The sequence below is a fragment of the Oncorhynchus kisutch genome, linkage group LG8, assembly GCF_002021735.2.
Source record: "Oncorhynchus kisutch isolate 150728-3 linkage group LG8, Okis_V2, whole genome shotgun sequence".
Classification (NCBI taxonomy): domain Eukaryota; kingdom Metazoa; phylum Chordata; class Actinopteri; order Salmoniformes; family Salmonidae; genus Oncorhynchus; species Oncorhynchus kisutch.
The window spans coordinates 61969495-61995158 of NC_034181.2; the positions used below are offsets into that span (position 1 = coordinate 61969495).

General features: G+C 45.7%; 1 protein-coding gene across 3 annotated transcripts in view; it reads left to right on the forward strand.

Moving 5' to 3' along the window:
- The first annotated feature begins 584 nt into the window (after window positions 1-584).
- acsf3 (acyl-CoA synthetase family member 3) overlaps window positions 585-25664 on the forward strand; it is a 35074-nt gene continuing 9994 nt past the window's right edge. For 2 of the 3 annotated variants that reach the window (XM_020489152.2, XM_031830783.1), the window contains exons 1-7: window positions 585-672; window positions 1272-2070; window positions 3848-4003; window positions 14569-14723; window positions 17195-17340; window positions 20286-20383; window positions 20551-20677. In XM_020489152.2, coding sequence (XP_020344741.2) covers window positions 1366-2070; window positions 3848-4003; window positions 14569-14723; window positions 17195-17340; window positions 20286-20383; window positions 20551-20677 — 1387 coding nt within the window. In that variant the 5' untranslated portion in view covers window positions 585-672; window positions 1272-1365. Of the gene's footprint in view, window positions 678-1271; window positions 2071-3847; window positions 4004-14568; window positions 14724-17194; window positions 17341-20285; window positions 20384-20550; window positions 20678-25664 lie in introns of all 3 variants that reach the window. The other variant, XM_031830782.1, reaches the window with a different exon arrangement.

Here is a 25664-nt window from a genome sequence, read left to right on the forward strand (position 1 = left end):
CTCTGTGTGGTGCATATCCCACTTTCTCTCCTCTTCCATCTCCCTCATGGCCCATGTCTCAGTTTGAATTGACACGTGTTCACAACTGAAGTCTTAGTGAGATTCTCAACAACAGATGCCACCAGGTTGAGGCAAGAGGAGGTGGAAAGAGATTCAAGTTTGCAAACTCCAAACATTGAGATTATACATCGTTTACATTAATGAATGGGTTACCAAAGTCATAGAGGTTATTTTAAGAGGTCAGTGAAGTCTTCTACCAGTTGATTCCTCACCACTCCTGATCCAGGAAAACAAATCCCCCCCCCCCCCCCAAAGAAAATAGAATTACCAAATTGCATAAACATAACCCAATTAAATGTACAACAAGGTTATTGGCTCTTTTGTGTTAAAGTGGAGTAGCATCTCCTCCAAATCGACACCTTTTCCTGGACAGTGTAGCCTAACATCATAATAAAGCACAGATACATCTGTGTTTTAAAGTAGTCAAGCATTGCAGAATGAAAAGGACTTGTTTGTACTATTGTTTATATATCCTGCAAATTTAACAAAACCTGGATTTTCAGTCTCAGATTGCTTTGTTCCGTGTTTCACAACCAGAACCCTAAAATCTAGCTCCAGTTTCCATTCGGAGTTTTATTGTGACGCACCGTCACAAGAATAACCGATGTTTGGGTAAGGTGAATATTTACATTAGCAGTAGGTTTGAATTACCAGGTTAGCCAACATTGCGCTCTTTGAGAAAATGGATATCGTTTAAACACACTAACATCGCATGTTAGAATGTAAAACACAGTCGGGTTTTCTCGCTAAAAATCACAGTCTTCACCAGCATGATCTAGCTAGCTAAGCTAGCTGCTATTTATGAGCATATTCATTGAGTGGTGTTACGTTAGCTAGCCAGTTAGCTGCACCATTACCCCCATGTCCAAAGATCAAGTCAGAGTTACGTCACTGTATCTGTAAAAGCTAAACTGTATAACAAAGTGATTGAAGCAAAAACCAACAGTGTGCTCACACCACAAACGGATTATTATTCTGTGCCACTGCCTGTCCCTGAAGGATTTGTCCTTTCAAAATAAACAGCTTGGCATAGCAAGATATTTGCCAGCAGTCTAGCCTGCACAGTATTCATAGAGGTGTCACTGTGAATAAAGGCTAACTGCAAGCCTGTCAGAAATACAGTCTTATCACTATAGCAGGGATAGTGTCTATTCTTATGAAACAATTTCACTTAGCCTATGTTAATTATGAATCTCTCTCAAAATGAACAGGTATTCCAATGTGACCATTGTGTGGCTTGACATGATGAGGATGGACTTTTTATGAGGATAACATTGGTAGCTTTGAGCAGCATAGTCTCCCATCATGTTGCCAGGGGCAGTATGTCTCTCAGTCCCTCTGTGGCGGTCTGCTTTGGCCTCTGGCTGCTTGCAGTGTGAGGCAGGGCCAGGGAGATGGCTGCTCAGACAGGTCCTGAGGAGAGCCTACACCTCCACAAGAGCAAGGCAGGCTGTAGCAGGGTACAGTGCCCCTGTGTTTTCCAGAGCCCAAGTGTACAGGGACAAGCTGGCCATAGTGGACGACAGTGGGAGCCACAGCTACAGGGACTTGTACGGCAGTAGTAGGGGCCTGGCTGGGCGTATCAAGGCAGCTCTGGACTGTCCCTCTGGGGACCTGCAGGGGAAGCGCATCTCCTTCCTGTGCGCCAACGATGCCTCGTACACGGTAGCCCAGTGGGCATCCTGGATGTGTGGCGGCACGGCCGTGCCTCTCTACAGGGAGCACCCTCCGTCTGAGCTGGAGTACATAATCTCTGACTCCCAGAGCTCCCTGCTGGTGGCTGGGCAGCCGTACGCAGACACCATGGAGCCCCTCGCCCACAGACTGGGACTGCCCTACCTGCAGCTGCCCCCCACCTCCAGCCTCAGCTCCCTGCTGGAAGCCCCAGAGAACCAGCCTGAGCCTGGCATCACAGACTGGGCCCAGCGTCCTGCCATGATCATCTACACCAGCGGCACCACAGGCAGGCCCAAAGGGGTTCTCCACACTCACAGCAACATTCAGGCCATGGTAAATTGATTATTCAGTTGTTATATGCATGAATTGTGAGCATAAGATGAATACTATTGTTATTCTGTACACTGCTTTTTATCATAATGATGTACTGAGGCATGTTGAATATTTGATCAGTCTGAAGGTTGGACTGAATTTTGAAAGTTAAACTTCAGCTTTTTTTTTCATTACTGATACTAACCAGGTTTCGATCCAACCTTTTCAGGGCTCCTGAGTGGTGCAGCAGTCTAAGGCACTGCATCTCAGTGCTTGAGGCGTCACTACAGACACCCTGGTTCGAATTCAGGCTGTATTACAACCGGCCGTGATTGGGAGTCCCATAGGGCGGCGCATATTTGGCCCAGCGTCGTATGGGTTTGGCCGGTGTAGGCCGTCATTGTAAATAAGAATTTGTTCTTAACTGACTTGCTTAGTTAAATAAAATAACAATTTAGAGTAAAGTACGTATCAGATAAAAGAATGTCATGACAGTCCTGATGGAAACATAATATTTTTCGGGAAACCTTCCAAACATCGACAAAACAAAATACGCTAGACAAGGTGTCGGTAAAATGAATAATGCAACAAATATAGGTGGAAACGCTGATTAAATATTGATATAATAATCATCATATCAAAGTAAACTTAGAGTCACGTGAGGACATGTTGTGTGGTCCTCCCACTACAACTCGTTGGGAAACCATGCAGTTTATAAAGCTTCAGGTGAAATAAGTTATGATTAACTTCACAGGGTGGTGAAAGTGCAAGGTGATGAGCTTGATGCTGCTTTCAATGCTAAATATCGAGGGTCTTATTCTTCTGACATGATCACCGGAGCTTGGCTGCCGTTTGACAAATCAAAATAAATATCGCTCTTTTTTCCATAATCTCATCGTGTAGGCTATAACACAAAATGTTTTGAGACAACTGTCAGTAGAGTTGAAAATGCAATGGTAACCCATTTAACCGCAAAAAAACATGTTTATATATACTTCGTCATCACGCACAGCCTTTTATCTGCAACAAGTCTATTAGATGGAAACACAACTCATATTGTTTTTTATATAAGTATTTTTGAATATATTCGCATGCCTGTCGCCAATTGGATGGAAACGTAGTTCATGTTAGTATTTTTTAAATGTTTTATTTCCTGGTGTCGGTACTGCAAACATCAGAGAAGTCTTTTTCTCTTGAAGTATTAATAGGGTTTCTGCTGAGACATTTTTCTGTAGCCCTTTGGTAGTACGTAAGGTTGGGTTGTCGGGGGTTACACATACGACGGACACAGTGTCATTTTGCTTTTGTTCCACATGAGCTTTCTGAATAATCAGCCAAATTATTTCATTACATGGGGCACTTCAGGCTGTGGAGGATTTATTTTGGTACATTTTCAACCAAAATTGACCTGCATGTCCAATAGAGTGGAAAATTAGATCACCCTCAATTAAGGAGCTTCATTTGGAAATGACAAGCCCAGGGAGGGAGCTCAGTGAGGGAACACGGAAGAGATGGTTCCTGGAAGGTTGAGCGCTTAGGGACACTATCCATTCCCTCTGCTCCTTCCAGCTATCTGGCCCTGCTCACTAAAGACAGGGGTTTACTCTCTTCTTGCACGGTGGTTACATTCATAATTATGTTTGATAAGGAGTGAAAGAAACCTTCAGGCAGGACCACCATGAAAGCTTTTGAGTGAGCTACCCATCATTATATAGAAAGGAAATGTCCAAAGAACTGGAAGGAAAACATTGTATGACCTAATAGCTCAGTGGATCTCTCATGTCTCCCTCTCTCCCAGGTTCAGGGTCTGGTGTCAGAGTGGGGCTGGTCCAGAGATGATGTCATCCTTCACACCTTGCCCCTGCACCACGTCCACGGCATCGTCAACAAGCTGCTCTGCCCTCTCTGGGTGGGTGCCACCACCGTCATGCTGCCTACCTTCCAGCCTCAGAAGGTACATTACAACTATAGTACACTACTACTGGTACTACTACTTCTAACATGTTGTTTCAGTTGACTCCCACCTCATGTCCTGTCTGTGTGCTGTCAGGTATTCTACTGCTGTCTGCCTTGTGTGTGTTAGCAGTAAGTAGTGCTCTGTAAGGGACTTGCGGGGATCCACTCCACAGACCTGTACAATGGAGACACACTGGGGTGGGAGGTGGGTGGGGAGTAGACGGGGGCTGCTGTTCAACCTTATCGGCTAGTTGTCAGCAATTGGCGCTAATTGTAGCAGGGTTGCTGTGCTGAAAGCACCGGGCCGGTAGTGTCAATAACAGAGCCTGGAGCTGAGATGACATGGACAGGTCCATGATGCCCCCTCTGCCTCATCCCGCCGGGCCGCTGGGGGTCAGGGGTAGAGGCAGCCAGGCAGGCAGGCAGGCAGTGCTCCCCCCCAGACTGTCACACTAAGCGTTTGGGGCTGGGTGATGGATTGCCCTGTGTGGCTTTGTATCTGACCACGCCAACTCACAGCACAGGCTTTAGAGCCAGATCAATCGATGAGGTGACATTGAAGGATGATAGTGCTTGTTTGGAGGGGTGGTGGTGGAGTAGGTAAGGGGGGTGGTGTCAGAGGGGTTTTAAGGTCTAGGAGAACTTAATGGGAGTCAAGGGTATGATTGACAGGTAAGGGCTGTAGAGGACAACCAATAAAGAGGAGGTTTACTGTAGTATCAGAGCATTTCACTTTCTTTGTACCTCACCTGACCTTGTGTACAAAATAGACAGCATACGCTTTGCTCTCATCCCTAAGGACGCCTTGTAGATTTTTCTTTCATTTTCTTGAAGTCATGATGAGATACAAATCAATATACTGTAATATATTAATGTAGCTCCAGGCTTTTTCTGAGTGACTGTCTAATAGACCGGTTTGACATTTTACTGAGAGTACACTATATTTACAAACCTTGTAGACACCCCTTCAAATGAGTGGATTTGACTATTTCACCCGCACCCGTTGCTGATAGGTGTATAAAATCGGGCACACAGCCATGCATTCTCCATAGACAAACATTGGCAGTGGAATGGCCTTACTAAAGAGCTCAGTGTCTTTCAACCTGGCACCATCATAGGATGCCACCTTTCCAACAAGTCAGTTCGTCAAATTTCTGCCCTGCTAGAGCTGTCCCATTCAACTGTAAGTGCTGTTATTGTGAAGTGGAAACATCTAAGAGCAACAAGGACTCAGCCACAAAGTGGTAGGCCACACAAGCTCACAGAACAGGACCGCTGAAACATGTACTGTAGCGTGTAAAAATTGTCTGTCCTTTGTTGCAACACTCACTACAGAGTTCCACACTGCCTCTGGAAGCAACATCAGCACAAGAAATGTTAGTATGGACTTTCATGAAATGGGTTTCCATGGTCGAGCAGCTGTACGTACACAAGCCTAAGATCACCATGCGCAATGCGAAGCGTCGGCTGGAAAGGTGTAAAGCTCGCCGCCATTGGACTCTTGAGCAGTGGAAGCGCATTCTCTGGAGTGATGAATCACACTTCACAATCTGGCAGTCCGACAGACGAATCTGGGTTTGGCGGATACCAGGAGAACACTACCTGCCCAATGCATAGTGCCAAATGTAAAGTTTGATGACATTCCAGATGGTTCTGTGCTTCCAACTTTGTGGCAACAGTTTGGGGAAGGCCCTTTCCTGTTTCAGCATGACAATGGGCCCGAGATCCCTACAGAAATGGTTTGTCGAGATCGGTGTGGAAGAACTTGACTGGCCTGCACAGAGCCCTGATCTTAACCCCATCGAACACCTTTGGGATGAATTGGAATGCTGATTGCGAGCCAAGCCTAATCGCCCAACATCAGTGCCTGACCTCGCTAATGGTCTTGTGACTGAATGGAAGCAAGTTCCCACAGCAATGTTCCAACATCTAGTGGAAAGCCTTCCCAGAAGAGTGGAGGCTGTTATAGCAGCAAAGGGGGGACCAACTCCATATTAATGCCCATGATTTTGGTATGACATGTTCGAAGAGCAGGTGTCCACAGACTTTTGGTCATGTAGTGTATGATAATTGTGAAAAATACATGCATTATTGCCTCTAATGGACATACCTGTGGTTGGAACTAGATGAAGGATAACCAGTACAGACCAGGAGACAGAGAAGGGAGGCTAGACATGGATATTGAGTGCTGACTGACTGAGGTAGTGTGTGTTTGTGTGTGCAGGGCTTTTTCTGGATCATAATGGAGCATAGCTGGTGGGTGTGGTTGCTATCCGGTAGTTTTAGAGGCCCTCTTGTAGGCCGCAGTGACAAAATGTATCTGTTTAAAGCTAATTTCTGGATATTCTACTCATTTTGCCATGAGGCTGAGAATTAAAGCACATTTCCAGCAATTCTACACATCTTACCTTTGGGCTGAGAGAACATTTGAGGTTTTAAAGCTAATTTCCTGCAATTCTACACATTTCACCATGGCTAATGCTATCTGAGTGACTCAAACATTATAACAAAATCAATGGGGGCCCCATGCCATGAAAAAAACACTCCTGAATGCATCATTGCATAACATTTTTGATTCTCCCTGACTGTCTAGCTTTTATTTTGGTGATTGTTAGTTCTCAAAGATGATCTTATTTAAAAATATATAGGTCTATCTTTTCTACATTCTTTATATCTGGTTTTAGTTGTTTAAGTATCTGATTGGCTAATTGACATAATTTGAGTCAATTGGAGGTGTACCTGTGGATGTATTTCAAGGCCTACCTTCAAACTCAGTGCCTCTTTGCTTGACATCATGAGAAAATCAAAGAAATCTCCCAAGACCTCAGAAAAATAATTGTAGACCTCCACAAGTCTGGTTCATCCTTGGTAGCAATTTCCAAATGCCTGAAGGTACCACATTCATCTGTACAAACAATAGTACGCAAGTATAAATACCATGGGACCACGCAGCCGTCATACCACTCAGGAAGGAGATGCATTCTGTCTCCTAGAGATCAACGTGCTTTGGTGTGAAAAGTGCACATCAATCCCAGAACAACAGCAAAGGACCTTGTGAAGATGCTGGAGGAAACAGGTACAAAAGTATCTACAGTGGGGCAAAAAAGTATTTAGTCAGCCACCAATTGTGCAAGTTCTCCCACTTAAAAAGACGAGTGAGGCCTGTAATTTTCATCATAGGTACACTTCAACTATGACAGACAAAATGAGAAGAAAAGTACAGAAAATCACATTGTAGGATTTTTAATGAATTTATTTGCAAATTATGGTGGAAACTAAGTATTTGGTCAATAACAATACTCCTTAACAGGTGTGCCTGTTAGGTGAGCCTGTTAATTTCTTTCCCTCTTAATGCGTTTGAGTCAATCAGTTGTGTTGTGACAAGGTGGGTGGGAATACAGATGATAGCCCTATTTGGTAAAAGTAGCCCTATTTGGTAAAAGACCAAGTTCATATTATGGCAAGAACAGCTCAAATAAGCAAAGAGAAACGACAGTCCATCATTACTTTAAGACATGAAGGTCAGTCAATACGGAACATTTCAAGGTACTTTGAAAGTTTCTTCAAGTGCAGTCGCAAAACCTTCAACCTCCACATGAATGGAAGACCCAGAGTTCATTAGTGTTACCAGCCTCAGAAATCGGACAAATAAATGCTTCACAGAGTTCAAGTAACAGACATATCTCAACAGCAACTGTTCAGAGGAGATTGTGAATCAAACCTTCATGGTCGAATTGCTGCAAAGAACCCACTACTAAAGGACATCACTAATAATAAGAGAATTGCTTGGGCCAAAAAACACGAGCAAAGAACATTAGACCGGTGGAAATGTTTCTTTTGTTCTGGAGTCCAAAAGAAACATGTCTTTGTGAGACGTGGTGTGGGTGAACGGATGATTTCCGCATGTGTTTCCCACCGTAAAGCATGGAGGAGGAGGTGTTATGATGTGGGGGTGATTTGCTGGTGACACTGTCTGTGATTTATTTAGAATTCAAGGGGCACTTAACCAACATGGCTACCATAGCATTCTGCAGCGATACACCATCCCATCTGGTTTGGGCTTAGTGGGACTATCATTTGTTTTTCAACAGGACAATGACACAACACACCTCCAGGCTGTGTAAGGGCTATTTTACCAAGAAGGAGAGTGATGGAGTGCTGCATCAGATGACCTGGCCTCCACAATCCCTTGACCTCAACCAAATTGAGATGGTTAGGGATGAGCAGAGTGAAGTAAAAGCAGCCAGCATATGTGGGAACTCCTTCAAGACTGTTGGAAGCTGCTTGAGAGAGTGCCAAGAGTGTGAAAAGCTGTCATCAAGGCAAACGGTGGCTATTTAAAGAATCTCAAATATAAAATCTATTTTGATTTGTTTCACACGTTTTTGGTTACTACATGATTCCATATGTGTTATTTCATAGTTTTGATGTCTTCACTATTATTCTACAATGTAGAAAATAGTAAAAATAAAGAAAAACCCTTGAATGAATAGGTGTTCTAAAACGTTTGACCGGAAGTGTGAGTGTTACCCTTCAAAAGTTTTTATTGAAACAATATTTGTGTCCTTCAAACTTTGCTTTCGTCAAAGAATCCTCCATTTGCAGCAATTACAGCTTTGCAGACCTTTGGCATTATAGTTGTTAATTTGTCGAGGTAATCTGAAGAGATTTCACCCCATGCTTCCTGAAGCACCTACCACAAGTTGGATTGGCTTGATGGCCACTTCATACGGTCAAGCTGCTCCCACAACACCTCAATAGGTTTGAGATCCAGTGACTGTGCTGACCACTCCATTATAGACAGAATACCAGCTGACTGCTTCTTCCCTAAATAGTTCTTGCATAGTTTGGAGCTGTGCTTTGGGTCATTGTCCTGTTGTAGGAGGAAAATCCCTTTTACCCTGTACAAATCTCCCACTTTACCACCACCAAAGCACCCCCAGACTATCACATTGCCTCCACCATGCTTGACAGTTGGCGCCAAGCACTCCTCCAGCATCTTTTCACAAATGTTCTTCTTTGTGATCCAAACACCTCAAACTTAGATTTGTCTGTCCATAACATTTTTTTCCAATCTTCCTCTGTCCAGAGTCTGTGTTCTTTTACCCATCTTAATTTTTTATTTTTATTGGCCAGTCTGAGATATGGCTTTTCTTTGCAACTCTGCCTAGAAGGCCAGCATCCTGGAGTCGCCTCTTCACTGTTGACATTGAGACCGGTGTTTTGCGGGTACTATTTAATGAAGCTGCCAGTTGAGGACTTGTGAGGCTTCTGTTTCTCAAACTAGACACTCTAATGAGCCTGTAATCGAACCCACAAATGCTGATGCTCCAGATACTCAACACGTCTAAAGAAGGCCAGTTGTATTGCTTCTTTAATCAGCACAACAGTTTTCAGCTGGGCTAACATATTGCAAAAGGGTTTTCTAATGATCAATTAGCCTTTTTGATAATCTTGAATGAGTTAACACAATGTGCCATTGAAACACAGGAGTGATGGTTGTTGATAGTGGGCTTCTGTGCGCCTATGTAGAAATTCCATAAAAAATCTGCCGTTTCCAGCTACAATAGTTATTTACAACATTAACAATGATCAATTTGATGTTATATTAATGGACAGAAAATGTGCTTTTCTTTCAAAAACAAGGACATTATTAAGTGACCCCAAACTTTTGAATGGTAGTGTATGTATGTGTATATATATATATATATATATATATACACTGCTCAAAAAAATAAAGGGAACACTAAAATAACACATCCTAGATCTTAAATACTTTTTTCTTTACATAGTTGAATGTGCTGACAACAAAATCACACAAATATTATCAATGGAAATTTGGATTTGGAGTCACACTCAAAATTAAAGTGGAAAACCACACTACAGGCTGATCCAACTTTGATGTAATGTCCTTAAAACAAGTCAAAATGCAACGGCCCCGTCCCCAGTGACCGTTGCGCCCCTGGTTTTAATATATTATCATTAGCAATGGGTATATAAAAAAAACGGACTTAATTAACTTACTGTGTGAAGAAAATATTCATTTGAATCTCAACTTAATAGTGGTTGACCTGGTGAGTTAAGACAATCAGACAACCCCAAATGGGCACTTTCCTACATTTCCCCGCAGCAGGCCAGGTACTTCTATCACGTTGGGGGCGATGAAACAACGGAAGTGCACTCATTTTGAATTAAGGAAGCGAAGTGGGCATGGGGACCGTTGGGCGATGCGAGCATGGGATGTGAACAGGGCCAGAACCACAGTTGGGGAAAGTTGAACTTTATACTAATACTCAGAGAAATCGTGTTGCTATTGATCAATCGAAGCTCTCTATAGTTTCCAGCCACTATTGGATTGGGTTACCTAGCCTGCTTGCTAGCACCAACATGAGGGCGAAGCAAGCGTGGCTATCCAAATGTACGTGTTAAAAGGATCTCGACCCATGTCTTCGCCACACACTTCTCCCTTCTTGTCTCAACATTTTAAATCATACTCAATACTGCTGCTACCCACTTCAAAGTGCACAGAAATGGTGTTCTAGCACCATACTTTCTGAAAAAGTTGTTCGCGGATGTGGGTGACCAGCGTTTCAGCCTCCTCCTCGATGAGTCCACGGATGTAAGTGTTTCTAAGTACCTGGAGGTTGTGATAAGGTACTTTAGTGACACCAAGCAGGTCAATTGTATCAACATTTCTGGGGCTTGTTGAGTTGGAGGGAGGAGATGCCAAATCTATGCCCGTGCTGTTGTGGCTTTCCTCGAGAAGTGTTGTCTTAAAAAAGAGAAACTCCTGGGGATAGGGACTGACAATGTCTCTATTATGACGGGGATTAACAATGGGGTCCATAAAGTGCTGAAGGAGGAGTATGGCCTCAAAGATCTGGTTCTTATTCGCTGTGTGTGCCACTCTCTGCAGCTTGCTGTAAGTCATGCTTCCAATGACACCATCCCTCGTAGTGTGGGGAACTTGGTACAAGAGACTTATAACTGTTTTTCAGTGTCTCCAAAGCGCAGGGAGGCCTACAAGGCCATATATGAGACCATCAACTGTGGGGGGAAACCTTTACAGATAACCAAGGTGTGTGCCACATGTTGGCTCTCCATTGAACCCGCGGTTTCACGCATTTTGGACCAGTGGGAGGAGCTTAGGCTGTATTTCTCAGTCACCAAGTCCAGTGAACACTGCAACATGGCTGAGGTTTTATACTCCATGTACAGTGATCCTCAAAACATATTGTATCTGACTTTTTTGAAGTCAGTGCTGGGTGAGGTACAGTAGTGCTGGGTGAGGTACAGTTGGCCATCAAGGCTTTTGAGGGAGAGCAAGTAGATCCTCTTAAGCAACTTGTCAGCTTGGTTAGCCTGATCAAGTCTGTGAGCAGCAGGGTGCTGAATCCACTGGCAAATGTTGATGTACTCAAAGGGCCAATAGATGGATACATCAGTCCCAAACCGTACCTTGGTTACCTTTTGAAGTCTAAGGCAGCTGAGCTCCACCTTGCGCCTGAGGATGAAACAATATCCAAAAGCGGTGAGTAGCCTTCACCATCTCCCTCACTAATGAGTTGAGGGTGAGACTGCCGGACAATATCGAAGCTGAGATTTGGAAGTTCAGGGATGCAGCTGAAATCAACCCGTTTCAAGAACTTGCCATGGCTGCTGTGTCTGTGTTGTCATTGCTACACTCGAATGCTGAAGTCGAGAGTATTCAGCCAGATGAGAGTGGTAGAAAGCAAACTTAGAAATCGGATGTCCTTGCAGACCCTTAACTCCATCCTGTACATTCGATATGGACCGAAGCTGTCTGGTGAGGCTTGCTATGAGCACCAGCTGCCTGATAATGTTTTGCAGCTTTTTGGCACATCAGCTGCTTACTCATTTAAGTCAGCTCCCTCAGTTGCTGAACCTGCCATAGAGAGCCTTGACCAAAATGACGATGGCCCACTCTTTCTGTGAGCCAGCCCAGCCTGTGTGTGTGTGGAGGGGGGGTCTGGAAAAAACAAACAATTAACCTGAATTAGGGCCAGATTAGTTAACCTAATTTTCTCACATTGCCATTGACAGTTTTTTCTATTGTCTCTTTTTGGTCCATTTAGATTGTTAATGTAGATTTTATACAAAAAAATGTAAAAAATGTTATGGTTAAAAATGTTAATGTTTTACTGTGACTTGTTGTAGGCTCCTAAGCGGACCATAAGGTTAAAAACCAAATTAAGAAAACTAAACAAAAAAACGATTTTTTATTATTTAAATTATTATTATTTTTTTTTTAAATAACTAAATAACTCCGCCAGAGTGTCTCTTTTGGATCACTTTTGCCGGTCCCAAGCCCGGATAAACGAGGAGGGTTGGAATTGTGACATAAAAAAAAACAAGAATCGACAGAAGAAAGTTCATTTGTAGTTCTAAACATATTTAGGCAGTTTTTTACTCACTTTTTGTCTCTCCTACAGCGTCCATCACAATTACATGCACCTGGCCAATTATACAAATTAGGTGAAAATGTTAATTAGCGACTTTTAGGACAGCCAATAGCTACTTTCCTTACTGAGGAGTTGGCAACACTGCGGGCTGACACAGACCAATTATGGTCCGACAGGCTATGAGGAGGCTCGCGGCAGGTAGCCTAGTGGTTAGAGCGTTGGACTAGTAACCAAAAGGTTGCAAGATCAAATCCCTGAGCTGACAAGGTAAAAATCTGTCAAATCTGTTAACCCCCCCATGTTCCTAGGCCGTCATTGAAAATAAGAATTTGTTCTTAACTGACTTGCCTAGTTAAAAAAAATGTTTTTAAATGCCATAGACATTAAGGTTGACTCTCTAAGGCAGGATTAAAAGGATTACATCGACCATGATCCTTTGCTAGTTATGGTCACTTTAATGATGATTCTTAGTGATTTTTGGGGGGGGTGCCATTCAGCCTCATTCAGCAATATGGTGCGCTTCAAATACTTCCGGCTTCGTGTGCCATCGGGAGATTTCCATAGGAATACGTGGATGACGTCAGTGCTAGCACTATCTACTGGTTGTAATGTCAGTGGGCTCCAGCCATGAGTACAGTAGGAGTGATAACAGAACATACCAGGACTGGAATCATGGACCAGAGGCCAGGAGAGCAGAGGACTTGAGGTTAATGGCTGAGAGTTCATGATCCATCCTCACACAACTGAACTGACTGCAGCATTATGTGGTGGTGGTGGAGAAAAGGTATTGACTACAGGGCTAGTAGAGAGTAGCTGGGTGCTGCTGGGTTAAGGGCTGTTTGGGATGCAGGCTGCAGCCGAGGGTCTCCAACATACACTCCCCCAGGTGGAGGGCAGCTCTTTGACGGACATAAATTGGCTTTTCCCCCCTCCTGAGTGGCTGCTGGGGGAAGCGCTCCACTGCGCTTGATAGACACGGCCCAGAATGCCCAGAACAGACACAGGAAATAATATTCCCCTCTGAACCCCACTATCTAGTCTGTCCGTGTGTGCGCGTGGTTGTGGAAGTGTGTGGCTGAGCAGATAGATAAAGTTTTGTGAGTTTGTGTGAATAGATGGGTCTCTGTGGGATAGTCCACACTTCTGCCTGTTTATTTAATACATCATTTTTAAACCTTCATCTATTTTGATATTGCAATATTTAGAGCTTGATGAAGGGAAGAGGAGCGACGAAGCAGGTAAGTTGAGAAGGGGAGAACGCTTAAGGGAGTAGGAAGTAGAAGAGGGTGAGTTAAGAGGACAGGGAGGAGGGGAAGTTGAGAAATTGGTGGCAGATGAGGAGGGAATCTGTGTGGGGGGGTGATGGAGTGAGGGACAGACAGAGGAAGACTGATAAGAGTAGGGGCAGTGAAGCAGGAAATTATGAAATGGAGAGAGTGAGAGTGTGTGAGAGAGGGAGGGAGAATGAGGAAGAATGAGGGAGGAGGTTCTAGGAGGGAGAGACGTGCACATGCCTCCCAAGGGGGACAGAGCCAAGGAGAATCTGTCGTTCACCTTCAATTAATTCACACTGTCCTCCCACTGTGTGTTGGGGGTGCAGCCAGGCGTGCCGGGGGTGTGTATGAGGGACTCGTAATATCTGTGTGTATGTGTTTGTATGTGTGCATACTGTGTAAGTAGCTTTGTCCTTGCGTGAGTGTATGCGAGGCGCTTATGTATAAATGTGTAGCCATGTATCAGTTATTCTCTGTTTATGTGCATCTGTCTCTGTGTACGAAAGAGGAGGAGGAGGAGGGTGACTGCCCCTGGGCTCCTTCACAAATACTCTTGGAACACATTTGTAAAAAAATATATATAATAAAATACATGTAAAGGGTATTTTTAAAAGGCAAACGTGACCCACCGTTACGACTGACCTCAATAACATTCCTGTTGAATTCCTCTCTAAGAAGCTGTTAGACTGACCTTTCCGATCCTGTCAACGTTTTTGTAATAAACTCGCCAGTTGACAGTTTTCATCTTTAGCCAGGCCCTCGCCTTGCTCTTCATTGATGATGGTTTTGTTGGCATTAATATGGGGTGGATAATCAATCTATGCACAATGTAAGAGACTGTTTCTGACTCCCTCCCTCTCCCTCAGGTATGGGAGGTCCTGCTCAGCTCCAAGGCTCCTATGGTGACTGTGTTCATGGCTGTTCCAACCATCTACTCCAAGCTGATCCGGCACTATGAGCAGCACTTCACCCAGCCACGCGTCCAGGACTTTGTCAGGGCTGCCTGCAAGGAGAGAATCAGGTAACAAGAACCTTGTAGTCTACTTATACTAGTGTCAATACCACAGGAAAGGAGTAGATCTCCATCAGTAGCAGTATCATAATATTCATATAAGTGGACGAATATCTTTAACAAGCTCATTGCTTATCTATTGTGATGAAATTGCATTCTTACAAGACATCTTCAGAGCGAATGGGTTCTCATGAATCTGGACAGTGGTTTCTCATTCCGTCAGAGAGTGAAGCGATAGTTTGAAGGGGAAGGGATATGTGTCAGAGATCAAAGGGATGGGTTTTTAAAAAGCGACGGGGCTTTGTAGTGAGATGTGACAGACGCTTTCTCCAAATGTACCAGGGCTTATGCTCAAGAGAGAGAAGTGAAGAAAGCAGTGGGACGCAGTAGATGGAATAGAGTTATAAACTCTATATAAAGCCCAGCACTTATGTTACCTCAACCTAAAGTTGCAAAGCTACCGGTCATTTACCAAAGTGACCTGAATCTTCTGTGATTTGGGTAATTAACAGAACATTGAAGGTAACTTTGATCATGTATAATTGAATAACCTTTTTTTTTTAAATGTTCATATAAAGTATACATGTTTTTATGCTTCTAGTAGATAGACCATTTGGTTCAAGAGAAAATGGCCTAATTAATGAAAAAAGCATCTAATCAACAATGGCATTGTTTTTAATGAACTCTGCAACTCTTGAAACTATTTACTTTTTTCACAATTGCCACCAGTTTGGCGCCAAAACATTTACAACAAAGACATATTGACATAGTAAAATAAATAAATATTCCTGCTGAAACCCCCATCTGATTTGGCCTCTGATTTGGGTGTGGTTTAATGGAGGTGTCAAGAGGTGTGGTTTAATGGATATGTCAAGGGGTGTGGTTTATTGGAGTTGTCAAGGGGTGTGGTTTAATGGAGGTGTCAAGGGGTGTGGTTTAATGGAGGTGTCAAGGGGTGTGGTTTAATGGAGGTGTCAAGGGGTGTGGTTTAATGGAGGTGTGAAGGGGTGTGGTTTAATGGAGGTGTCAAGGGGTGTGGTTTAATGGAGGTGTCAAGGGGTGTGGTTTAATGGAGGTGTCAAGGGGTGTGGTTTAATGGAGGTGTCAAGGGGTGTGGTTTAATGGAGGTGTCAAGGGGTGTGGTTTAATGGAGGTGTCAAGGGGTGTGGTTTAATGGAGGTGTCAAAGGAGGTGGTTTAATGGAGGTGTCAAGGGGTGTGGTTTCATGGAGGGGTCAAGGGGTGTGGTTTCATGGAGGGGTGAAGGGGTGTGGTTTCATGGAGTTGTCAAGGGGTGTGGTTTAATGGAGGTGTCAAGGGGTGTGGTTTCATGGAGGTGTCAAGGGGTGTGGTTTAATGGAGTTGTCAAGGGGTGTGGTTTAATGGAGGTGTCTTTGTGTGTTTGCAGGTGATAAGTGTTTGTACATTCACTCTGCCAAAACAGTACACAGTTGCAGTCACTCACCTTTCTAGATAACTTGAAACAGTCAAACCAGGTCTTGAAGTCACATAGGTTAGCTTGTACTAGACTTCTTTCTCCAATTAGCTTCAGCCGGCTGGTGTGCGACCGTGGCAAAGTAGGTTTGACATTGGATAGCCTATCTGTGGGGCTAGTTAGGGACCTTAAAATAAATTTGTTGCACATTAAATGCTTTCAATATTGTTTATGAATTTCTACAATTGAAAGTTGGTTTGAGGTTTTGTCATTTTAAAATATTGTCCAATGTACATTGTGTAATTTACTGATGGTCCTTCACTAGCCCCATAGGGAACGTCAAACCAAATTGGCCATGGGCATTATGATTGGGTCGCGTGCAGCTGCTCTCCGAATGAATGATTACTTGCGTGCTGTGGGCATTTGGGCAAGATTAAAATAAACCTAAGGAAAACTGGTATAGCAGCCTTCATTCCGTGACATACCATTTTATCCCATCATCTCGCAAATCTCTGTTTTGGATGAGACTGACTTTATGACCAAAATTATCCTATTTACACTTTGTAGTCAATCTTGACACTGGAATATGTTTCTGACTCATCGATGCCACTTGAGCTGTTTTGAAAGCGTTTAAGGGTAATGGCTTTTTCATTTAAAAAAATAGGCCGCCAGATGGGGAATCCTGGGATAAAGTTTTACAGCTTTGTCAAATGTTTGTTGTTGTTGAAAATCATCTTATTTGTTTATTTGACATGTGATAAGGCCACACAGAGGGCCACAGATCATTAGACACCTGTAATGATCTGAAGTACTCCAAAAGGCCACTAGATGTCATCTTGTAAAATTCACCCAAAAACTTGAAAGTCACCAACATTCTGGTAGTTGACTAGTAAACTTAGAAAGTTTACAGTAATATACCCTCCCTTTGCAACCCTACGCCAACCTGAAGCTACTACAGTCAATGCTAAGGGCATTGAAAAGAGATGGCTTCATCAGAGCCTGGGGCTTTTACTGAGTGTGACCCAGACTGGCCCCTCTATCCCCAGGCTGATGGTGTCTGGCTCGTCCGCCCTGCCCCAGCCCACCCTGCTACGCTGGGAGGAGATCACAGGACACACCCTGTTGGAGCGCTACGGCATGACAGAGATAGGCATGGCCCTGTCCAACCCCCTGAAGGGTCCTCGCATCCCAGGTACACACACACACACACCATTGACCACCACCATTTTCCTTTGTACAGTGATGTCATAACCTCACACACATCCAGAAACTGTATGACAGTGAGACTGTCTTTAATTCATATTACAACATGCAAACAGTCGTTAGGCTCTGTTGGAGCGCTGTCTTTTTGCCCTGTCTGACAGTTGTCTCAGTTGTCTGAGGAACATGGTGTTGATCAGACTATTTCTGTCTGGTTTACCTATGTTCTTATTCCAGGTGGTTTAGTATCAAAGCTCTATGCTGCTGTTGTTGTTGTTTCTGGTTCGATCCTCCGGTGACTGGAGGGCTGTGTTCCTTTCTTCAGTCTTTCCATTCCTCCTCTAGTCTTTTGAGTGGAGGATCTTCAAAGCAGCGGTATGACAAGGCAGGCTAATTTGACTGTCTGTAGCCCAGCTAATGCGGTCTCTGTTGTTGTGAGCGCCTGTTTGAAATAAAGAGGCAGACTCTATTTAATCCTGGGAGGTGGTTATTAAGACCAGCTCTGAGACGCTGCGGTCGCATCGACGTCTTTCCAGCAGCAGTCTATGAGACGCTTGTGGAAGAGCGCATGTGATGCCGTCGCCTTTTTCAAGTAGGTTAAACAAATCAATAACAACCACAGAGCTCTCAGAAAAGAACACTCTTCCTCCACGGCACGCCGCCCCTTCAAAACAACTGTCAACTGTTAACCAATCAAATAGTGTTTTATTATGAATTTATTTATGACAATCTATTGAAGACATGTATTTGTTATTTTACGAGTGAGTATACACACAGTTGTGTAATAATACACAAATAATGGTCATATTTGTATCGTGTTGGTGGTTGTAATTTCATTCATGTTTGGCCTCACACTGAGGAGCAGGCTATACCCTAAAGCTATCTCTCTCTTAAGCTATTCATCTCCATCTCATTTGTATTTTTTCTTTCATCCTTCATCCTTCTTTTGTTTCCCCCCTCTAACACCAGCCCTGGCAGGAGACACATGTCCCCTTTCAGCAGAATGACTTTGAGCATCTCAACCTCCACCCTTTCACTTCACACCCTTTCCCCCCTCCCCCTTCTCTCCTCTCCCCTCTCCATCCCACTTTCTCCCTTCCCTGTGCTTTGTGTTTGGGGGAGGTTGTGGGGAGGTTGTTAGGGGGTTTGAGCAGCAGTGCTCCAGCAGGGCACCAGGGGGCGCAGGGCTGTCAGCTCCCCAGGGCAGTCCAGAGAGAGCACAGTGTGAAGGAAGGCTGCTGAATTATGCATGGGGAAGGCAGGCGTGGAGCTGCACCGCACACAGCTCTCTGCTCCTCTCCCTTCCTCCATCCTCTCCTTTTCCTCCTCCTCTCTGCCTGGCTGGTCTCATTTGAAAACTCTAGCTGGCAGGTTGTGTGTGTGGCTGCCTGGCTGGCTGGCATGGCTGATGCTGCAGTCGTAATTAGAGGTTCAGATGGGCCCACTGATGGAGCCTTGTTAATGGGCCTCTGTGCAGTCAGGGGAGCCATTGTGTTTCTGACAGGGCTGTCGCCACAGGGCCGGCTACATTCCACCACACACACACACACACGCACGCACGCACGCACGCACGCACGCACGCACGCACGGCACGCACGCACGCACGTACGCACGTACGTACGTACATACGTACGTAAAGCTATATGTGAAGAAAAGGGCAGTAATGAGGACGTCAGCATCCACTGGAATGTTGTTGTTGTTATTGTTTGAATTGATTATTTTTGAGGGCTTCTGTTGGGCGTATCATTTCATTAGTCGTTTCCAGCTGTCACTCAACGACCTTATGTCCCTCTCAGTGCTGTCCTCATTCCCCTGCATGGTTAGTAATTGTACCCTGTGTGGAATGTGGGTAGAACACGGCTCTAATATTCCTGTCTTCTATTTAGAGTTTCTAGTCACTCGTTTAGCCCTCGTCCCCTTTTTGTAATTCCCCTCCAGTCTTTCTGTTCTGCCTGTAGCCTTTGAAGTGGCAGTCAATCTCAATTCTCAGTAAAGTAACGGTGACCTGAATGTTACATGGCTCCAAAATATGTCTGGCCACCCTCCTGAATGGAGAGAAAAAGCGAGGGAGACAGAGAGGGGAAGAGAGAGAGATTGCTCGGGCTCAAGTATAAATGGATTTTGGTTAGTTTTGTGATTGAGGAGAGAAAGCTCTTTTTATCACCCCCGTCGTTGGCAGCTTTCTGCTGTGTTTGGAGGGTGAGGAGGAATGAGGACACGCTGACGATTACCCAGCACACTGGGAAACAACCCTGGGAGAAAAACTAAAAGACGGGGACCGAGATGGACGTCATCCTCTCACACAAAAAACTCAAATGAAGGGGACAGGAGGGACAGGAAGTAACTTTCGAGAGAAGACAGAGATAAACTAGGCTGGTCTGGTTTTGAAACAATGGGAGGATAGTTTGTATCTCTGTGTTTCTCGCTCTGCTGATGAAGTGGAAATGGAGTGTGTTTGATTGGCATTGCCAATCAGGGCTAAAGTTGATTAGATAAATTTGAAGCAGGGAGTTATTTTGTAATTATGGCCTGTCTGCCCTGTTCTTTATTGGGAGAGCAGTGGCCTGTGAAATGACATGGCCCACAGTGTCACACACAGAGAGAGAGAGCAGGCTGCACAAAGGTTTCCTTCTCTTTTGGCGGTGGCAGTCATTAGAGCTTATCTCTCTATAGGTCACACAGACAGAAGGAGAAAATGCCTCAGGAGAGGGGAATCTGTGTGCATTCATATGTGTTGGTGGTCACATGTAGGAGAAGGATTGTCATTAATTCACTATATTTTTTGTTTTATTTGTTGATGCAAATATTTTGGGGGTGAAAATGGTTTTATTTACAACCATTAACATTAATTGTGATAGTGTAATTAGTTCCATTTTGTATACATGATGTGAGTATTTACCGTTGTTTGTGTGTGTGTATGTGTGTGTGTGTGTGTAGGTGCAGTCGGTGTCCCTCTTCCAGGAGTGGAGGTTCGCATTGTCATGACGAATGCAACCAGCACCACCATCGCCGAGGGCAACAGCAGAGAAACTCAGGTATTCAGCAGTCCGAAACACTCCAGAGATACAGTAGGACTCCCAGATTCTGTGGAAAAATATCTGTCTAAAGAGTGTATTCATGTTGTTAAAAAACATATACAGTTAGCATGTCCAGGACCCTGTCTGTCTTAGCCACCCACTGTAGTGTGTGTATCTGTCTTTAGGTGCGTCCAGGGTTGGAGGGGAAGGAGGGGGAGCTGATGGTGCGAGGAGACCAGGTCTTCACAGAGTACTGGAACAAACCAGAGGCCACCAGGGAGTCTTTCACCGAGGACGGCTGGTTCAAAACGGGTACAGTACACTGTCTGTCAGGAACACACCGTCATCTCATGATTTATTGACTGGTATGCTGCTAAACAGGCTCATACCTTGAGACTAGTGAATGTTTCACATGACCACCAGGTCTGTGGTGGCTGGGGTTCACCATGTTCTCGCTACTTCGCCAATTACACCCAGAACACTGGAGGAGGCACGTTGTCAGAACTATGTTTGTCATGACCTCTCTTTCTCCAGGAGCTGTTTTTAAACATTTAGGAAGAAGGCGTCTCGCTCCCCTTCAGTGACTGGCTTGTGATAAATGGAGGATGTGTGTTTTTGGTGCTGGGAGGCATTTCTTCTCTCTAAGTGGTTGTGACTCCTCTGTGGGTTGGGGAGAGGAAGAGCAGAGCTGTCAGTGGTGCAGAGGCCGACTAGGCCCTCTCTGGCCCAGTGCATTCCCCCAAGGAGCCCCGCTTTAGTAGAGGGCTACAGGGAGAGAGGAGCTGCTCAGAGAGAGAGAGAGAGAGAGAGAGAGATGGGCAGGGATAAAGGATGGAGAGAAGTGGGCAAGAAAGAGTGGAGGAGGTACAGATGGAGAGGGGGCTGCAGGGGGAGAGAGGGAGAGAATCAGGGAGAGCTGTCAGGGAGGAAGGAGAGGGGGCTGCAGGGGCAGAGAGGGAGAGAATCAGGGAGAGCTGGCAGGAAGGAAGGAGAGGGGGCTGCAGGGGCAGAGAGGGAGAGAGTCAGGGAGAGCTGGCAGGAAGGAAGGAGAGGGGGCTGCAGGGGCAGAGAGGGAGAGAGTCAGGGAGAGCTGGCAGGAAGGAAGGAGAGGGGGCTGCAAGGGCAGAGAGGGAGAGAGTCAGGGAGAGCTGGAAGGAAGGAAGGAGAGGGGGCTGCAGGGGCAGAGAGGGAGAGAGTCAGGGAGAGCTGGCAGGAAGGAAGGAGAGGGGGCTGCAGGGGCAGAGAGGGAGAGAGTCAGGGAGAGCTGGCAGGGTGGAAGGAGAGGGGGCTGCAGGGGCAGAGAGGGAGAGAGTCAGGGAGAGCTGGCAGGAAGGAAGGAGAGGGGGCTGCAGGGGCAGAGAGGGAGAGAGTCAGGGAGAGCTGGCAGGGAGGAAGGAGCGGGGGCTGCAGGGGCAGAGAGGGAGAGAGTCAGGGAGAGCTGGCAGGAAGGAAGGAGAGGAGGCTGCAGGGGCAGAGAGGGAGAGAGTCAGGGAGAGCTGGCAGGAAGGAAGGAGAGGGGGCTGCAGGGGCAGAGAGGGAGAGAGTCAGGGAGAGCTGGCAGGGAGGAAGGAGAGGGGGCTGCAGGGGCAGAGAGGGAGAGAGTCAGGGAGAGCTGGCAGGGAGGAAGGAGAGGGGGCTGCAGGGGCAGAGAGGGAGAGAGTCAGGGAGAGCTGGCAGGAAGGAAGGAGAGGGGGCTGCAGGGGCAGAGGGAGAGAGTCAGGGAGAGCTGGCAGGAAGGAAGGAGAGGGGGCTGCAGGGGCAGAGAGGGAGAGAGTCAGGGAGAGCTGGCAGGAAGGAAGGAGAGGGGGCTGCAGGGGGAGAGAGGGAGAGAGTCAGGGAGAGCTGGCAGGAAGGAAGGAGAGGGGGCTGCAGGGGCAGAGAGGGAGAGAGTCAGGGAGAGCTGGCAGGGTGGAGTGGGTTTAATTGGCTTTTAGGGCTGGAAGGACAGAGTTCCAGTGCGCCGCACGCTGCTGTCACACTCCATTAGGCCCACTGGCCGGATAATGAGAGCCAGCACAATCAGCTCCCAGCAGACAAACCAGCCAGCCAGTCAGTCCCATAGGCAGCCACTGCTACTGCCAAGCACCCTGCCTGCTTGCCCCACCCGCCTGACTGCCTGCTCCATCCTACATACAAATGCACATACACACAGTCACACTCACCATCACCTCAGGCAGCCTGCTTGCCATGGCGACCCTGCATCCACCAGCTCCAAAAGCAGCTATATCCTCACTACCAGCCGAGGTTGGTGGGACAAGCTATAGGAGGACAGGCTCATTGTAATGGCTGGACTGGAATTCATGGAACGGAGTCAAACATATGTTGGATTTGTTTGGTACCGTTTCATTTATTCCATTCCAGCGATTACAATGAGCCTGTCCTCCTATAGCTTGTCCCAGCAGCCTCCTCTGCTCACTACAGCACTACTTTACCTTTACTTTGACATACCTTTGACATACCTTATATGCCCAGGCCTATTCACTATATTCTGCTGCCCCCCCCTCCCCTTGACACTGGAGGTGGCCAGTTCCTATAGTTGAATAGGGAGGCTGGAGAATGTGCGCGGAGGGCCTTACTGTAATGATCAACTCATGACACAGTGTCAGTTTTCACAGTGCTATTTCCTGTCCAGTGCCTGGTTCTTTGTTTGTCACTGTGTGTGATCTTGGCTCTGTTGGTAGGCAGGGTGAAAAGGTGTGAGTTTCAAGACGAGTACTACTTACACTCTCCCTCACTTCCACCGACTTCCTCTCACACTCATACCCTTTTCACCCTTACACCTGCTCCCCCTCTTACACTCTCCCCCTCTCCGCCTGCTCACGTCTCCATCTAACACTCCTCCCTCTCTCCCTCCCTCGCTCCCTTTCTTTACCCTCACCTGAACTAGCTGTCTGTCTCTCACCATCTCCATTTTTAACCCTCTCATCTTCCTATTGTATTTTTTTATTTGGAACAAATTCTTATTTACAATGACGGCCTACAACGGCCAAACCCAGACGACGCTGGACCAATTGTGCGCCGCCCTATGGGACTCCCAATCACGGCCGGTTGTTATACAGCCTGGATTTGAACCAGGGTGTCTGTAGTAGAGGTCGACCGATTAATTGGAATGGCTGATTAATTAGTGCCAATTTCAAGTTTTCTTAACAATCGGAAATCGGCGCCGATTTGCAGATTTTTTATTTATTTTTGACCTTTATAAATACCTTTATTTAACTAGGCAAGTCAGTTAAGAACACATTCTTATTTTCAATGACGGCCTAGGAACAGTGGGTTAACTGCCTTGTTCAGGGGCAGAACGACAGATTTTCACCTTGTCAGCTCGGGGGATCCAATCTTGCAACCTTACAGTTTACAACCTTACAACTAGTCCAACGCAATAACGACCTGCCTCTCTCTCGTTGCACTCCATAAGGAGACTGCCTGTTACGCAAATGCAATAAGCCAAGGTAAGTTGCTAGCTAGCATTAAACTTATCTTATTAAAAAACAATCAATCATAATCACTAGTTAACTACACATGGTTGATGATATTACTAGATATTATCTAGCGTGTCCTGCGTTGCGTATAATGTGACTGAGCATACAAGTATCTGACTGAGCGGTGGTAGGCAGAAGCAGGCGCGTAAACATTCATTCAAACAGCACTTTAGTGCGTTTTGCCAGCAGCTCTTCGTTGTGCGTCAAGCATTGCGCTGTTTATGACTTCAAGCCTATCAACTCCCGAGATGAGGCTGGTGTAACCAAAGTGAAATGGCTAGCTAGTTAGCGCACGCTAATAGCGTTTCAAACGTTACTCGCTCTGAGCCTTCTAGTAGTTGTTCCCCTTGCTCTGCATGGGTAACACTGCTGCGATGTGGTGGCTGTTGTCGTTGTGTTGCTGGTTCGAGCCCAGGGAGGAGCGAGGAGAGGGACGGAAGCTATACTATTACACTGGCAATACTAAAGTGCCTATAAGACCATCCAATAGTCAAAGGTTAATGAAATACAAATGGAATAGAGCAAAATAGTCCTATAATTCATATAATAACTACAACCTAAAACTTCTTACCTGTGAATATTGAAGACTCATGTTAAAAAGAACCACCAGCTTTCATATGTTCTCATGTTCTGAGCAAGGAACTGAAACGTTAGCTTTCTTACATAGCACCTATTGCACTTTTACTTTCTTCTCCAACACTTTGTTTTTGCATTATTTAAACCACGTTTCATTATTTACTTGAGGCTAAATTGATTTTATTGATGTATTATATTAAGTTAAAATAAGTGTTCATTCAGTATTGTTGTAATTGTCATTATTACAAATAAATATCGGCCGATTAATCGGTATCAGCTTTTTTGGTCTCGGTATCGGTATCGGCGTTGAAAAATCAGAATCGGTCGACCTCTAGTCTGTAGTGATGCCTCTAGCACGGAGATGCAGTGCCTTAGCCTGATGCGCCACTCTGGATTTTACCCCGTGTGCTCACCCTTTACCATACACACAGTCTCCCTCAGAGAGAGAGGGGTAAGGAGAGAGGACGAGGGAGATGAAGAGAAAAGAACAGGGAGAGCCAAGAGCTCAACATGGTTTCTGTTTGCCTGGCGGTCTCTTTAATTGGGTAAGTGTGGCCCTGCTGCAGCCTGACTGGCACCTCTATGGATAAGCTGTCACCATGTTGAGCGCTCACTTTGCGCCCATCTCCACACCACGTTTGTTCCCATTGATTTTCCTCACTTCTCTTTGTGTCAACTCACTCGCTCGGCCTCTCCTCTCTCCTCCAATCTGCCCTGCTTTTAAACGTACTCCTCAGTAGCTCCCTTTCAGCTGTCTGTGTCTGCTAGATTACCTACCAGGGAGGGGGACAGAGTGTGTGTCAGTCTCCTTAACTGGCCAGGGGCTCCAGGCCACCTATTGAGCAGATCATTCACACTGGTTTAGAGTTACTGACTGTTTGACTGGGTTCTACCATGCCAATGGCCTCCCAAGTATACAACACTAATGATGAGCCAGTCTCTGGACATAGTAACTGAAACCTGCCTCCACATCCCTCTATCAGGATCTTAACATCAACCTCGGGACAACCATGGTGACACACAAGCACCCAGACGGTGTGAGGAATGCTGCCAAGGCCTAGCGCCATCATGAATTCATAACCAGCGTTGTGGATGGATCGTTATCTTCGACTCCCTCCATAAAATATTGACTGTGGTCAGATTTCTTCTGCCTCTGGTGTTTGTGTGCAGGCTGCCTGCCTGTGTGGTTAGGCTCTAACGAATAAGGTTTCTCCATTGTGCCAGTGCAGACCTTAAGACTGTCC